Source organism: Sparus aurata, chromosome 6, assembly GCF_900880675.1.
Source record: "Sparus aurata chromosome 6, fSpaAur1.1, whole genome shotgun sequence".
NCBI classification, from domain to species: Eukaryota; Metazoa; Chordata; class Actinopteri; order Spariformes; family Sparidae; genus Sparus; species Sparus aurata.
The window spans coordinates 29,205,561-29,221,499 of NC_044192.1; the positions used below are offsets into that span (position 1 = coordinate 29,205,561).

General features: G+C 42.7%; 1 protein-coding gene across 4 annotated transcripts; it reads left to right on the forward strand.

The window, feature by feature from the left end:
• Positions 1-1,911: 1,911 nt before the first annotated feature.
• pfkfb4a (6-phosphofructo-2-kinase/fructose-2,6-biphosphatase 4a) lies at positions 1,912-15,260 on the forward strand. Of its 4 annotated transcripts, none has more exons than XM_030420928.1 (14): positions 1,912-2,158; positions 7,603-7,719; positions 7,875-7,971; positions 8,058-8,124; positions 8,215-8,289; positions 8,375-8,431; positions 8,520-8,641; positions 9,098-9,305; positions 9,417-9,563; positions 9,656-9,760; positions 10,525-10,654; positions 11,303-11,365; positions 11,549-11,613; positions 14,470-14,664. In XM_030420928.1, exons 1-14 carry the CDS (start codon positions 2,104-2,106, stop codon positions 14,527-14,529), a joined length of 1,368 nt encoding a protein of 455 aa, XP_030276788.1. In that variant the 5' UTR covers positions 1,912-2,103; the 3' UTR covers positions 14,530-14,664. The 4 variants fall into 4 exon arrangements, with proteins under 4 accessions (XP_030276788.1, XP_030276789.1, XP_030276787.1 ...); XM_030420929.1 differs by lacking the exon at positions 14,470-14,664 and adding an exon at positions 12,825-12,890 and having other exon boundaries at positions 2,104-2,158; XM_030420927.1 differs by lacking the exon at positions 1,912-2,158 and adding an exon at positions 6,076-6,377 and having other exon boundaries at positions 14,470-15,260.
• Positions 15,261-15,939: the final 679 nt, after the last annotated feature.

The window sequence follows — 15,939 nt, forward strand, 5'->3', positions numbered from 1 at the left end:
TGTCCAACCCCCTCAACCTGGATGCACCACAGTTTTTTGCAACTTAAACATCAACCAATTGAGTTACGGACACAAATTTGAGGAAAAATTCACAAAATGAAAGCTAATCGATTTCTAAATTGGTCTAAACTGAGCACAAAAATCTGAAGCTCATTGTAGCTCACCCTGTATCTCATTCACATAGGTGTCCACAGATGTGATGTCAGACCTGTGGCATTTTATTTTCATCCTTCCTGATAATATGACCGATCTTACTGTAAGTCTCCTGATTATTCACTGTCGTGGCATTTTTTTGCCTCGTATCTGGGACCAGTGGATTACTTCCCGGTAAACTTACTTCACAGTTTCAACCTCAGCGTTTACCCAACATGTCACAGCTTGAAAAACAACTTCTTCCGAACAATAGACTGCATCAGCAATGATTCGGGTGTGTCATCACAGGTTGTGATTGGGTGTAAAATTATGTCATCAATTTGTCTTTTTAAGCAATCATACTTTCGGAAATCCTTTTTGTGTCTTTTGCAACTGCCAGACAAGTACAGCCACAACAATACAACAGTTATTACAATCAAAGACTGACATTTCAATATAAAGTGCTAAAAACACATAAACAATAAAGAAGGTAAAAATACCAAACCACATATCACAAGTTCGTCTGAGCTATACTGGAAGGTATAAAGCAATGCAAGAACGGTACCCTCTACCTCCACCCTGATAGTAACACCTCATATTTACCATAGAGAGGGTGTGATACATCACAGAGGATTGATTTGTGGAGATTTGCAATCAATTTGATATGAAAGAGCCTCTGCTCTTTCAATGTTTTACTGTGTTAAATAAAAAAGGACATGAGGTCGATTCGGAAAAAAAGTGGTCCATGAAGGGTGAACGCTTCTCGGCACTGCAGAGAAACAAGTTCTGCAAGTTCGACTTGCTGGAAAACACTCTCCCTGTTATATTCCAGTATGAGGACTTAAACTTAGCATGGCACTGAATTCATATGGTATTCTTCACATGGCATAGAATTATTTAAAGGAAAAGTTCACCCAAAAATGTGAATGTCATCATTGTCCATTCACCGTCATGCTGATGGCCAGTCAGGTGGTAGTCCACAAAACATTTATGGAGCTTCACAGCAAAACAGCTTAACAGCTGTAGTAGATGGGGACTTGTTTTAAGATGTACAAAAATGACTTAAGATAAAACATAAAATGACTCCACGCAGTTTGTCCAGTGTAATCCAAGTCTCCAAGAGCTGCAGGACCCCAGATTAATTTGAAAAGATGTTATTTATGCTCTTTTAAAAGTAGCTGTAGCTGCTAGGATCAAAGCGTTAGCACACCATGTCTGAAGTGGCTGCTAGGTCTCGACCGTATGTCCAGTGTGTAAATGATCATTTTCTCAAAGCAATTTCTGATCTCAGTGCTTCTGAAGACTTGGATTATGCTGTACAAATTGTGTGGGGCCACTTTCTGTTTTCTTTCAGTTGTTGTTGTTGTTGTTTTTACGAGACAGAGTCAGAGTCCCCATCTACTTCATTTAGAATGCTGCAATGGTGCTTTGCTGTTAAGCTCCAGAAATATTTTGTGGACGACAAAACTTCACCTGACTTTCCAGCGACAGGTTGCGTAGAAAATAAGCAAGTGTAATTTTTGAGTGAACTTATCCTTTAAGGCTTCTATAACAAAATACAGAACATTCTTGTGAAGACTCATTGTCTGAGATTTTAATGTTGAATGTTGATGGACTGCCTGTTAGAGGCCTGAAGTTTGGCTACAGGACAGTTTGTTTAAAATGTGCAGTTGTGTCTCTGACGGTGTGAAACAGCTCAGCTCCGTCAGGGCTGCTGGGCACACCTCCCAGCTATCAAAGGGTGGGTGGGGTGTCGGAGGGGGCAGGTAGGCTGCTACCTCACTCCCTCCAGTTTAGGTGAAAGCCTTCCTCCAGCCCTGAGGTCCCACACGCACACAGTGGGTGTGTGCACACACGAGCAGCATCATCATCACCATCATCATCATCACCATCATCATCAGCGCTCACCAGGCTGCCGTTGGACGCACGTACACACACCGCCGGCCGCCGCGCTCCATCACACAGACGCCCATGATGAGAGGCTGCTCCAGCCGACCCAAGCCCACACAGAACCAGGACAGATCGGGTAAGACACGTCGCTCTGAACGCTTTGGCATAGTTGCGCGACTTTAAATTGTGCATCTCTGAGCGGAGGACAGAGAGCGTCGGGCTCAGAGAGAGGCAGGGCGAGCAGCCCTTCAAGACGTAAACAAGAGTCGGTGTGTTGGCGCTGTCACCGAGACCTTTACCCCACATACCAACTACAGGCGACAGACACCGATTCTTATAGGGAGCAGGCTCATTGTGACAGCAGCAGATGTGCAGTCACACAGGGGATAAAGAGCTAGGCGGATGTTTATGTGCTGCTTCTGACATTTTAAAATAAATCTGTAAACGCGTCATACAGACTGAAGCCGATCCTCCTGCTGTATTTTATCATAAGGCTGCTGTTATTTTAATTCTCCAACCCTGAGATCATGATGGAGCCGCTGTTTACGAGGGTGACTGTTACTGTTGTGTTCCTGCTTGTTGCTGCTTCTCGCACTGTGCAGCCACGATGCAGGACATGTCAAGTCTCAGATTGTGTTTCACGGGATGGAGCTGTCTCTCAAGCCCGGTGATCGCTGCCTCCCTGCCCGCTGTGATCTTAACATAGCTGCCTACTATATTGGGAAATGACTTGTGCGGTATAAGACAGGCTAAAGGCTGTTAGCTGCAGCCAGAGCCTGGCAGCTGCTGGGAGGAGGAGGAGGAGGAGGAGGAGCACAGATCTGTTTCCTGTTCGTGTGTCACAGTGTGCAGCTTGCAGGACGCCTCGTCTGACAGACAGTGCACATGAGCGTGACTGACTGCTGCTGTCTTAACACAGGCTACCTGAGCTGTGTGCAGATCAGATCAGCTACTTTACAGCGTGTGCCACAGTTTGAAAGAGTTTCTTTAAAACTCTTAGCCAGCCAGCTGCGAAAGTTAAAAATAAAGTGTGTGCCATTTATTTGTAGACCTGATGAACCTGGCGTGTATTCTAGTGTACTAGCAGTCAGGGAATTTGAGAGAGAAGGAGCTTTTTAATTAGAAACCCTCCATCGCACCATATTTAGGTCACAGGCTCCGTTACTCCACCACCTAGACTGACTCTAAAGCTTAATATAATCAGTGCATGAGATGAGGCCACGAGGAACACACAAACAGGAGAACAGATGGGCCTACTAACCTGAAAATGTGCACCGACCCATCACCAGGCAACACCTGTGCAGTGTAAGTGTCAGTCCAGTGCAACGCCCGTGCAAAAAGACACGCCTGTGTGTAGCTTATAATGTCAAGTTGTTGCTGTCACTATGTCAGTGTGGTGCAGATTTACCTCTATGGTCGTTTCTTCGGCCACTGTGACGGTGAAGGTGTGCTCGACTGAATTTAAGAGGCAGTCCATTCAGCTGAGATGGACAGAATACTAGACTCTGATCACTGAACAGCTTTAGGAAATGTAAAATCAGTGTACAGTGTACACCCCCCGTTCTGATTTATTATTAAATTCATATACCGATGTATGTTCATGTGCAGTAGCAACAATAATATTTTAGTTAGTTAATGTGTGGTTATAATGAGTAATGCCCACTCACACACTCTGGGCACCAGGTGTGTGTGACTCAGGTGGGCCTGCAGTCTGTAGCCACGTTGTGCTGATGTGCCTGTGTTCCTGCATTTCCAGGGCAAGAAAGACAAGTGAAGCGATTTATTTTCAACTAATGCAACGCTTGGAAGTTCCTTTGTGTGTCCAGGTGTGCGACACATGCATTTATACTCGGACCCCGAAACTGAAGCAGCTAAATTAAAGTCAGCCCTCATTAATGTTATTATTGTTGTATGACTTTTACTAATATTGATTCTTTATTTAAAAAAGAATCAATATTTAAAATGTGTTAAATATGTAGTTTGTCCGTAACACACAGGAGGTTGTCTTGTGTTGTTCCAGGCCTTTCTATTCTATATCAAAATGACCATAGGTTTTAGTTCAGAGCACAGATGACCAAAAGCCATTTTCCATATTTAGAAAACCATTGAAATTATTAAAGGATGTTGATTTGAAGAATTGTAATTCAGCACAGGACATTTCTGTAGGATGACAAAGGCCTCTCCAGTCTGGCCCGACTCCCATACTAATGATTTGAAGCCAGCTGGGCTTAAAGTAACAGCACTGACTGGTTTTGTGGGTTATTATTACATTTTGTAAACATAATCCTCTGAAATAGGCAAACTTAACCCAGGGTCAAGTCTTAAGCAACAGCTGAAGCAAACCAGCATGCTTGGCCAAACATAACACAATCTTTGTGAGTACTGCTGAATACATGTTGTATGTGCACACACACACACACACACACACACACACACACACACACACACACCCAGGTGTTTCTGGCTGATTAGACATAAGCAGAAGCTAAAGCTATGATAGACATTGTGTGAGGTCACAAAACAAAGTGCATTAAAGTAAGGCAAAAAATAGCAAGTGCTGACTGATTTGGTGTGATAGCAGTATTGTTTTTAAAGATTTATTGGTGCATCATTTCTTAATAAATGGCATTTTAAATAGCCAACTCACCTCCTTGACCCCCTTTACCTTTAGAAACCACCATGAGGAGTTCTACCAGGAATCGCTCTCTGCTGCATGAACTGTAGAAAGACAGACAAAATAGTTTTGTGTGCTAAAAGCCGGTTGTGTGTCTTCTTTGCTGTTGCTTCCATTAAGGATATAGGCTATGCAGACTAAATTAGTCAGCAAACTCAGTCCTAACTGTAATTGCACTTGGAGCAAAAAACTCAGCCAAGGCCAGAAATTCCCCTTCAGCCTCAGGAAATTGTTGTACCCAGCCAGCTGATTATGCCTGACTTTTTTAATCAAGATCCTAAGAAATCAACAATTTGGAAAACAAAACACCTATCTCGCAATGTTTAAGAAGGCGAGTTAAAAAATCCTGGATCCGTCCCTTTATCCAGATCCTCACCAAAAGCTATGGGGTCTATTCTGAGTTCCATTCCTCCATCCAAGTTTCATCCAAATCTGACTAACCAACCAACACACCAGTCAGGAGGTAAATATTTTTATTCCACTTAACTGGTCAATAATCTTTTGTCTAAATGTATCAATTTGAGAGGAGATTGACAGAATTATCTCTCAACTGCACTTCCCTTCAGCTCTGCGGAGCACTTTAGTGTCTTTCAGCTCATTAAGTTAGCATTTTTATGACTTTAATGTTTTCGGTTATCTCCCACTGCTCTCATCAATCTTGTTTTTAGCCATAGCAGGCAGATGTAATGGGCGAAGAGGCTGTAAAAGATGACAGATGCAAACAGCAGACAAATATTTCCCGCAGGGGTTGATGGAGACCAAGGGCTGGAATGGAGATTGAATACTTGACACACACTGGGTGGCGAATGCGGTTCTAAAATGAAGGCTAATGACGGTCTGTGTCTGCTGGATGTGTAATTCATAACTATTTCATAAGTAATTATGGTTTCGTTCATGTTGTCCTGCTGCCACCAAGAGGTTAAAAAGTATTTAACACCACTAAAACAAACTGACCAAATCACTTTTCTGCTCTAGTGTGGCTACTAGATAACAGCCTTGGCCTTTTTCACAGCAGACATCTTGACTAGTTAGAGCTGAAAAGTGTAACAAGAAGGATGATTCAGTTCCATGCAGCATCATTACTTAGTTACACCTGCTCCTCTCCTGCTGCCACATGTAGAAACAAGTGTCTCTTTCAAACAACCATAACTTCTTCAGCATCAAACACAAGTTTAAATCAAGGAATATTACCACACATGTCATTTTAGTGCCACTGCTCCATGGTCAAACAGGTGTGCTGTTGTTGCGGCCTCGCTACATTCGTTTTCTTGGCCTGAAAATATCCTTGCGCCCTTTACCGCCTGATCGCTCGGCACAGCTGATGTCACTGTAGAATATACGCTGCGCCCGTACTGCGGTCTTTACGGCCGACCGTTGATTTTCACTGTGGCGAGATCGGAGCACGTGACAGCAGCCCAGCGAAAGAGAGACAGAGACACCGGCGACCACCGGGGCTGTCTCCATCCCCGCAGAGCCCCGCCGATGAAACACCGGTCACCTTCAGAGCAGCATCACGGGAAAAGGTCCCGTGTTCCCGGCGCGGCTGCTTCCAGCTCACAGCAAGACGGAATGGAGGACAAAACACCTTCCATTCCGCGGGAACTCACCCAAAACCCCCTGAAGAAGATCTGGATGCCGTGTAAAAATGGCCTTCCCGAAAAACACATTTCTCAAAGAAAGGGTACGTATTACAACGTGGCGGCAGTTGTTAGCGTTCGTGCGTACAGCTGTGTCACCTGTGGTTTAATGTAACAATGAATTGACTTGTTTACGGTTTGTTGTTCGCATTTGTGAGTACGCAGACGGACCAGCGGTGGTGCATATATAATTCATACTAATCCGCCCCCCTAGCGTCACATTTTAAACTCAACGTGTGTGATGTGCTAGCTAACGTTGCTATGGTTCTGATGAGCGCCAAGAGCAGCTCGTGGTTCAGACGTCTCGCTGCCGCTGTCGCCCGCCTTCATCTGGTTCACACCGTTATATAAGGATCCAGTGGATGTTCGCACGGATGAAGGCTGCCCGCATCGAGGGGAAAAGACTGGCACTACTACGGATGTTTATCTCATTGTTACTGTGTGCCAAGTCAAGCACCAGCTGTTAGTAAACAGGAATTGTATCCCTGCAGTCATGTGAGTGATTCGCCCTGTGCATTTCTGTCTACGCTCACATTGGTCTTCTCTGCGTGGTCAGGGTCAGGGTGAGGCTGAGGGTAGGTTAGTGTAGGGTTAGAGGCCTGATGGACGTTTGGATGTTCGTATTGGGTAAATTGGTGTCTCTTTTAAGTTGGTTGGCATAGGTAATAACACGCCAAGGAAATAGAAAGAAAGAAAGAAATCTTGACATTGGGGAGTTAGTTAAAGAAAGTAACTTAATGCTCATTATCTCCGCATGCACCTAGCCTGTGTGGACAGATTGTGTCCTTTTCCCTGTTTGTGCAGACGGGCAATTTAAAAACGTTGACATTATCTTGCAAGAAGGTACATGGCTGATAAACACATCTCGCTCTCTGACCCAGTCATCTGTGCACACACAGTGTGGAAATTTGTGTAGCTGTCCCCTCTTCCCAGATGTGTCATGTTGTTTAATTGCAGTGTTTCACAATGTCTGGGACATGTCTGCTCTTCACTGATCATATCATCAGAGTGGTGTGATAACATTGGGTTATACATGCCAATAAGGACAATCTGAAGTTAATATTAAATCTGTATATCTTTATTTTATTATGTAATATGCAAGATAGCATATGTTACGTTTGTACTGCAATGGCTGTGGAACTTGCTCAGCAAAACCTTGAATATTCCTTGACCAAGGTGTTACGGATCAGTTTTACATTGTCCATGTGTATTGTGTGTGATCAGCACATGACTGAAGCTGCCTTTGCTCTCTCCTTTTTTTCATTCCAGTATGCATGACCAACTGTCCCACCCTGATTGTGACAGTGGGCCTTCCTGCCAGGGGGAAGACCTATATCTCCAAGAAGCTGACCCGCTATCTTAACTGGATCGGAGTGCCCACCAGAGGTACGTTTATTCAGGATTGTCTTCTCAATGATTATATACTTCACTGAAATAAGGTTGTAGAAACGTCAAATCTAAAGGATAAAGGGAGTTCATTCAGTATGTGCATCACAACAGAAAGATGAACTCAAGTGTCCTTGCTTCTGTCTTTACCGTAGAGTTCAATGTTGGGCAGTACAGGAGAGAGTGTATGAAGATCTACAAGTCCTTTGAGTTCTTCCGTCCTGACAATGAGGAGGGGTTAAAGATCAGACGGTAAGCGTGGCAACTGGTATCTAACAGCTTTAACAATTTACTTACCTGCCAACCATGTGACATTTATATCTGTATGATCTCTACAGACAGTGTGCTTCAGCCGCGTTGAATGACGTGCGACAGTATCTCACAGAACAAGGAGGCCAAGTTGCGGTGGGTCAAGTGTTGGATTGTGTCTTACTGGAGATGTTTGGGGCTGGTCAAATAAAGCTAATCCATTACTGTCCTGTGTGTGTTGAGCAGGTTTTTGATGCAACTAACACCACCAGAGAAAGGAGGGAAACCATCATCCAGTTTGCAGAGCAGAACGGCTTTAAGGTAAATTGTTGGGTCAAAATTCGGGGCGGTTACACAGTGTGTTGGCCTTCACACTAAGCTGGATTTGTTCCTCCTATTTCCGCAGGTATTCTTTGTTGAGTCTGTGTGTGAAGACCCAGATGTCATTCAGGAAAACATAGTGGTGAGTGTCCCAAGTTTATCTGTTCATTTTATCTCAAGAGAAAATGAACTTGTACATTCAACAACTCCTCTGCTGTTTCTCTGTTTAGCAAGTGAAGCTGGGTAGCCCTGACTACACCAACTGTAACACTGAAGAAGCAGTGGAAGATTTCATGAAGAGGATTAAATGTTATGAAAACTCCTATGAGACACTGGATGAAGTCCTGGACAGGTGAGGGGAAAGCTGCTGTGGAGAGAGGTGTAACTGTGAAAAACAAATGATGGGCTATAGCGAGATTAGTAAATGAGAAGTTTTAAGAACATTATTTTAAACTATAGTTTGGTGGCTTTCCTTCATGTCAGCAGATATATTCCTATAGATATATTGTTGTGACATCAATTATACAGTATAGTTGCCTGTATCAGTGCCCATACTGCTATGCCTCAATGGTTTTGAATAAAGTCTCAAGTAAGCATTCGCTTGCTTTTTGCCTAATATTAAAATACATACATACTTTAGCATAGTTTTCACTTATTCTGAGATTTTCAGCTTCTTAATATGCTTATGCAGTTATTAATTGACATTCTTATAGTACTAATTATGCATGGTTACTCAGATCTGTAACATGGGTCTGGATCAGTCATACAATGTTGTACAAAAGGCTTAATGTCTCTGCTCTCCCCTCAGAGATCTCTCTTACATCAAAATCATGGACGTGGGTCAGCGGTATTTGGTCAACAGGGTTTTGGACCACATCCAGAGCCGGATCGTCTACTACCTCATGAACATCCACATCACACCACGCTCCATCTACTTGTGCCGCCACGGCGAGAGCGAGCTCAATGTCAAGGGTCGAATCGGAGGAGACTCAGGCCTCACACCCAGAGGCAAAGAGGTATATAAAACTTTTTTAACAAGAGATGCTGTATGTCTGCAGAGCTGTTTGTTTTAACCTGACTGGGTGAGTTATTTAAAAACTAAAACTATTTTTTTCTTCTCCCTGCAGTTTGGGAAGAAGCTGAGCCAGTTCATCAAGTCACAGGGCATCAGTGACCTGAAGGTATGGACCAGTCAGATGAAGAGAACCATCCAGACAGCCGAGGCCCTCAGTGTGCCCTACGAGCAATGGAAGGTCCTGAACGAGATCGATGCAGTGAGTGTCACGTTCTTGATTGATAAGCACAGCTGTTGGCTTGCATGTGTGCAGCATTGATGGAGTTTGATCTGTGCGCGCTGTCATTTTAGGGCGTCTGTGAGGAAATGATGTACGAGGAGATTCAGGACAACTATCCTCTGGAGTTTGCTCTGAGGGACCAGGACAAATACCGCTATCGCTACCCGAAAGGAGAGGTCAGTCTCTGAAATGTCACGTTCGGTCTTGTCTAATCATGCAATGTAGTTATGTAACTATAGTGTTTCATATAAATGCCGAGATAGCATGCTTGGAGACAGTGTGTCATTGTTTAGATTTTGAAATTTCCAAAATGCTGAGTCCTCCTTTGTGAATATAATGACACACACGTAACCACAAACACAATTACACAGATTCCAGATGGCTACTGGCCACTTGCTGCTAATGAGCCTCAGCTTGGCCGAGCCGCGTCTCAGACAGATTTGGCTTAACAACAGATGACAATGAACAAAGACTTCACATTAGTGTGTGTGTGTGTGTGTGTGTGTGTGTGTGTGTGTGTGTGTGCGCGCGTGTGTGTGCGCGTGTGTGTGTGCGCGCCAAAACTGTTTGGTCAGGTTGTGTACTGGGGGTCTGAATGCCCGCTGGTCTGTTCTCACCTTAAGTTCATCCCATTACCTCTCCATTAGTCTGACACAGGAGGATGGATGTGGGCATTAGTTGTCTGCCAGGCGGACAGTGCTGACACAGGACTTTAGGGAATCTTGTTAAAGTTAGTGTTGGTCCAGACAGCTTGTGTTGATTTCTCCACTTCCTAAAATGTCAATCTTTATTTGAGAGTGATTATTCAGCAGAATGTTTGAAGAGAACAGATTGTATTAAATGTACAGATTCACAGGTCTTTCTCAGTTTTGTTTCTAGAAGTGTAGCACTTTGCTTTCCACCTGTCTGACTGCCTCTTTTTGTCTCTCTTTTGACTCAGTCCTATGAGGACCTGGTGCAGCGGTTGGAGCCAGTAATCATGGAGCTGGAGCGGCAGGAGAACGTTCTGGTCATCTGTCACCAGGCCGTAATGCGCTGCCTGTTGGCCTATTTCCTGGACAAGACTGCAGGTCAGTCCTTCAGCTGAACCTCAAGGAGCAAGCCTAAAAAGGAACTTCATCACATGTACCGAAATGTGCACAAATAAGATCAAATTCTGTTTTGTTGACTTCTTCGGAGGTTGTTGTCAGAAGTATGCAAGATAAGTTTTTCTGTCTGGTTGTGAATAAGGCACTGGATAGAATGTTTTGGTACACTGTGACAAATTCAGTGTAAAGCTGTGACATACTTCCAGAGTGCCCAGATGGAGAAAAGTGTTTTACTCCTGGCTGACTGACCTGAATTCCATGTTGTAGACCAGGTCACTGTAGCAATTGTGTCAGATTAAGAATAATTCAGTGGCTCTCTGTATTTTCGCAAAACTACAGTGATATGAATTATAGCTCAGGTTTAGCAATGGGTATGCTGCTACTGCTTATCTAATTCCATTGATGGATTAAGAACATTTATTATTAAAAAAACAAAATAATTTAGAACTAGATCCAGTTGAGACCAGGGTTGTTCAACTGGAACTACTCAAGACGGAGCTTCATGGGTGTCACGTACAAAGTGGGCTGTTGTTCTTGTTAGGAAAAATTACACCTGAAAATTCTTGTTCCTTGTTCCTTGTTTGGGTAGTTTCATGAACCGTTGGGTTTTTTATGTTTGTCTTCCTGCAGAAGAGCTGCCATACCTGAAGTGCCCGCTGCACACTGTGCTGAAGCTAACGCCGGTGGCCTATGGTAGGACTGCTCTCCTGTCAGCAATTAATACACATAACAAATCTATTACTTTTCCTTTTTTTTTTTATAATAGATTTTTTTGATTTTTATCACAAATCTATTTCTAATGAGTAATAATTAACCAAAAAAAAAGTAATCTGCCACCTTTAACTACTGAAACCCCACTTCTTTGTGCGTACTCAGGCTGTAAGGTGGAGTCCATCTGCTTAAATGTGGATGCAGTCAACACACACCGAGAAAGACCAGAGGTGGGTACAACATCATACCACACACACAGTATAACTGGCCCATTTTTGCAGTGTATGTTCACAAACGAGTCGGTGCTCAGGTGCCGAATGTCACATCATCAAATACATTAGAGATTTGTTTTTCAGCAGTTCATTCTGACGGCCATGTTTTTGTGAGCAATGGTACGAAATATTAATGAACTCAGAGCAGGTTTTGGTTGGGTTATGTGTGGATTATATATTAGTAGAACACAACAGAAACATTGACTCATGCTCCTATTGCTATTTACCCTCACACCCTTTAGACAAACATTCCTCTGAGTGGATGATGTAACCGTTTCATATTGAGTTTAATGCTGAAAAGCACTGATCAGAATAGTCACACAGTCACAGGTGTAGAGCCAGCGATTGTTCTCATTGAAATATACCTGTCATAATGCAAATGTATTATGACAGAAAATATACTGTGTATGGGTAATGTCATATTATGTGATTCTTTTAAAAAATCACTACAATCAAGATAATTTAATTCACACTCACTCAGGTGAAGCTTTGGATTTTTAGATTACCCCTCATTACCCTTAAATCCCTTTTTTGGGATATTTAATTATTCATGTCTTTGTAGCTGACAGACTGTGTCTGATTTTTCTAAGAAAAATGAGAAAAGCCTGCAGTAGTAGTTTAATTCAACTCTGACAACCACATAACTGGAAAATAAGGCTGATAAACTTAACTAAAACCTCAACCTCTTACTTTAAAGGATAGGTTCACCCAAAAATGACAATTCAGTCATTGTACTCAACCTTTGTAGTCCACAAAATATCAAAACATTTCGAGCTTCATGGTAAAACAACGTTGCAGCATTCTCCTAAACAACTCAAGTAGAAAAATTGAAATATAAAGAAGACATGAAATGGTTCCATACAGCCATACAGCATAATCCAAGTCTCCAGAAGCCCCAAGATCCCAGATTGACTTGAAATGACAATATTCACCAACTCAAAGCACGGTCAAGCTTGTGCACCTACTTCAGGTGGGTTTAGGAGAATGCTGCAACACTGTTCCGCTGTGAAGTTCCAGAAATGTTCTGCATCTGTGTGGCTGTGGGTTGATAATGACTAAATTTAATTTCTTCAGGGTGAAATTATCCTTTAATCAGTGTGTGCAGTGGATTTCATATCTCCCCTGTGTTTTGATCCCTCCCCCTCTTTGCTTTTTGTTTTATCAAACAGAACGTAGAAGTGTCGCGGATGTCAAAGGAGGCTTTGCTAACAGTGCCAGCTCACCAATGAGGCAGTACCCCTCTGCCCACCCCCACCCCCCCTTTACCCTCCTTTATGCACACTCAACCCTTCAGACGCACAATGAGCCTGCCAAAACTCCTCAACCTCTAGTCTTTTCTTCTCCACCTTCCTTCGATTGAATCTCTCTTCACCGTTCTTGTCTCGTTTTTTTTCCTCCACTTATACTTTAAGACGTGATGATGGTGGTGGTAATTGACTGGAATCCAGTTTCTAATTTTGATTATTAATCCTATGACATGGATCCTGTGTCGTGCACATTCTCCCATTTTCGGAGAATCAATGAAAAGCGGATGAAGGTTTTTTTTTCTTTTTGAACTGATGCTGTAATCCCAACTGTGAAACAATGAAACTCCAGCACCTTGTTTGTTGAAGCAGTGATTACATGTAGTTTATTTTCTCCTTGATTTTTTTCTGTTGAACTGATTTCTAAACTATTTTAACTTAAAACCAGTGTCTCATTCACTTTTTATTTCTGTTAGTAGAAGTCAGGACACTCTAATCTTAATCTTAGCAGCACTGCACTACAAAAAGGTTGTGCTTCTTTATATTTTGCACATAAAAATCAACAGTTTATCTCCTCAGTCAATGTCCTCTAGTAGAGCTTGTCTCTAGTTTTAAGGGTGTCTAACACTGTCTAATGAAGATTACAGACATACTTTGTTTTGCTCTTTTGTGTTCAACAATGTGAAGGTTCTCAAAGTCTATTCAATGATCAGAATGAAGGCAATATTTCTGTTAAATGTTTTTAAATAAACTCCACTCAACCATGTCATGCATCCTCACCACACTCTTCTCGTGCTTCATTTTAGAAAGTTTCACATGAAAGCTGTTTTCTCAGTCAGAGTTTTTGACTCATGTCTTAAACTGAAAGTGAGATTTAGGATAAAGCTGGATGCTTCTTGCTTGTGCTCGCTTGTCATCAAAGGAGGTTGACTAGTTCCTTCCTATTCCTATCTACACATCAGACGTTCAGTGCAGTGCCCTTCCTGTTTTCTCTGCTGTGCAGACAAGACTCAGATTTCCCCATTCATTCATATGCAAAGGCTCCACTGGGGTACATAAGAAAAGTGCTGCCATTCATCAGCTTGAACAAAACACTCACTGTGTCTCAGATTTCTTTCTGCCTAGATTTAGATTGAAAACAAAATGCAGAGAAGAGTTTGGGACTTTGTTATAAGGCTTCCGTGTGCATGATCGTGTGATGAAAATAAACACATCATGAGAACATGAGGAAATGCTGCAATGACTAATTTTAGGTCGTCAGCTATTAAAGTGTTCTGGTAATCTCACACTTAACGAAGCATCTGGCATAATTTGAAAGAGGCCCGATCAGCTGCAGGTGCGTCATTAAAACAGAACTTTTCCCAGATGGCAAACAGTCGTTGGAAACCATAACAGCCAATGTGCCGTATAAAGACCACAGTGCATCGACAAAAAGAAGAGGTTATCACAAGTGCAAACACAGACACACGACATGACACGACATACTTGTGATCACGACTGCAGAGCTTGTTGTAAATGTATGAGTATTTACTCCGAAGGTCGTCTGACACTGATGCGTTCTTCTTTCCAGAACGTGAACATCCACCGTACACCTGAAGACGCCCTGCAGACCGTCCCTCCTCACCTCTGACCGTCCCTCCTCACCTCTGACCGCCCGCTGTAACCCTGCGAGGCTGCGGCCTCTGTCTCTCGCTCCCTCGTGAACTGACTCCTGTGGTTGTTTCACTTTCTCCAGCCTGCTCACAGTGGTGACCCTCTGGGTGATGTGCCTCCTCTTACAACACCTCTGCCACACACACATACACACACACACACACACCTCTGTAACACTTGCGTCTGTGTTTTTGAAGGGATTTGAGGGAGCTCAACCTGAACACATCATGCGTTCGGGCATCAGTGTTCATGTCCTGAAAGCTACATGGTATATATACGTATATATTTTTAAGTGTTAACCGTGTCATTTCACCCAATGATCATGTGACTCTCTGCTACGTGTTTGACATGTGTCTGTATCGTGCAATCATTGTTTAATGTGAAGGTGACCTCAGTTATATTGTGCAATTTGAAGGTTACACACCTACCAGGAAAACAATGAATATTTTGACTGTGAGGTTATTCAGTGAATTGATGGGCAGGGAGATAATCATTAGGTTTTCTATGGTGAGCACACAGTCACTTTGACTTTATACTGACGTATTTCCTCAGCTGATGATTCTACACACTTCGGTGAAATCAAAACATGCTTTTGTGAAGAACACATCTGAGCACACAGGTACTGGAAATGTAAAAAATGAAAGTACTGACTTCAAACTGCACGTCCTAACTCCGCATTAATAAAGATGTGTTATTTTTGTTATAAAACCTCATTGTGGTTTTTCATTATGTATGAGCGCTGCACTGGAGATTATTCTCACTTACCTTTGATATGCAACAATTCAAAACACTCACCTAATCAGTCTGTTCATTTGAGAAAATAGTAAAAACAAAATGGCCAACAACAGCTGTATAAAACTCAACTAATTACTCAATAAACCGGCAAATATTCACGTTTGAGACGCTGGAGCCAGTGATGTTTTGGACTCCAGAAACCTTGATATCCCAAACTGATTTGACAAGATGTTATTTAGATCCCTTTTAAGATGAAATTTTCACTGTAGCTGTTCAACTAAAAACATTAGCATGCATCCCATCTGAAGTGGGTGCACTGACTTGACCACACAACAAAGGTGGAAGTAACGTCTTACATCTAGTGCGCTGCTGTGAAGCTCCACAAATGTTTTTTTTGTCTACAAAAACTTCACCAAACTCTCCATCAGCATAAAGGTGAGTACACAGTACTTTTTGGGTGAACTTCCCCTTTAAATAATAGCCTCATCATTTCAACTCTGTAATGTGGAGGATGCCGGTGAGATGTGCTGTTATAATAATTATTTGTCGGTGGACTGGTGCAATCAGAAGGCTTCGCCAGCTGATTGAAGTTGGATGGAGACCACAGAGGCCAGATCTGTCTGCCGCTCGAAATGAGATGATCAAGGAGGTG

Excerpts from the sequence above, each read along its gene's own strand:
- pfkfb4a (XM_030420927.1), top strand. The coding sequence starts at position 6,179 with ATGAAACACCGGTCACCTTCAGAGCAGCATCACGGGAAAAGGTCCCGT. Across the intron at positions 6,378-7,602 it reads ACACATTTCTCAAAGAAAGG|TATGCATGACCAACTGTCCC; the intron begins GTACGTATTACA and ends TTTTCATTCCAG. Across the intron at positions 7,972-8,057 it reads GAGGGGTTAAAGATCAGACG|ACAGTGTGCTTCAGCCGCGT; the intron begins GTAAGCGTGGCA and ends TGATCTCTACAG.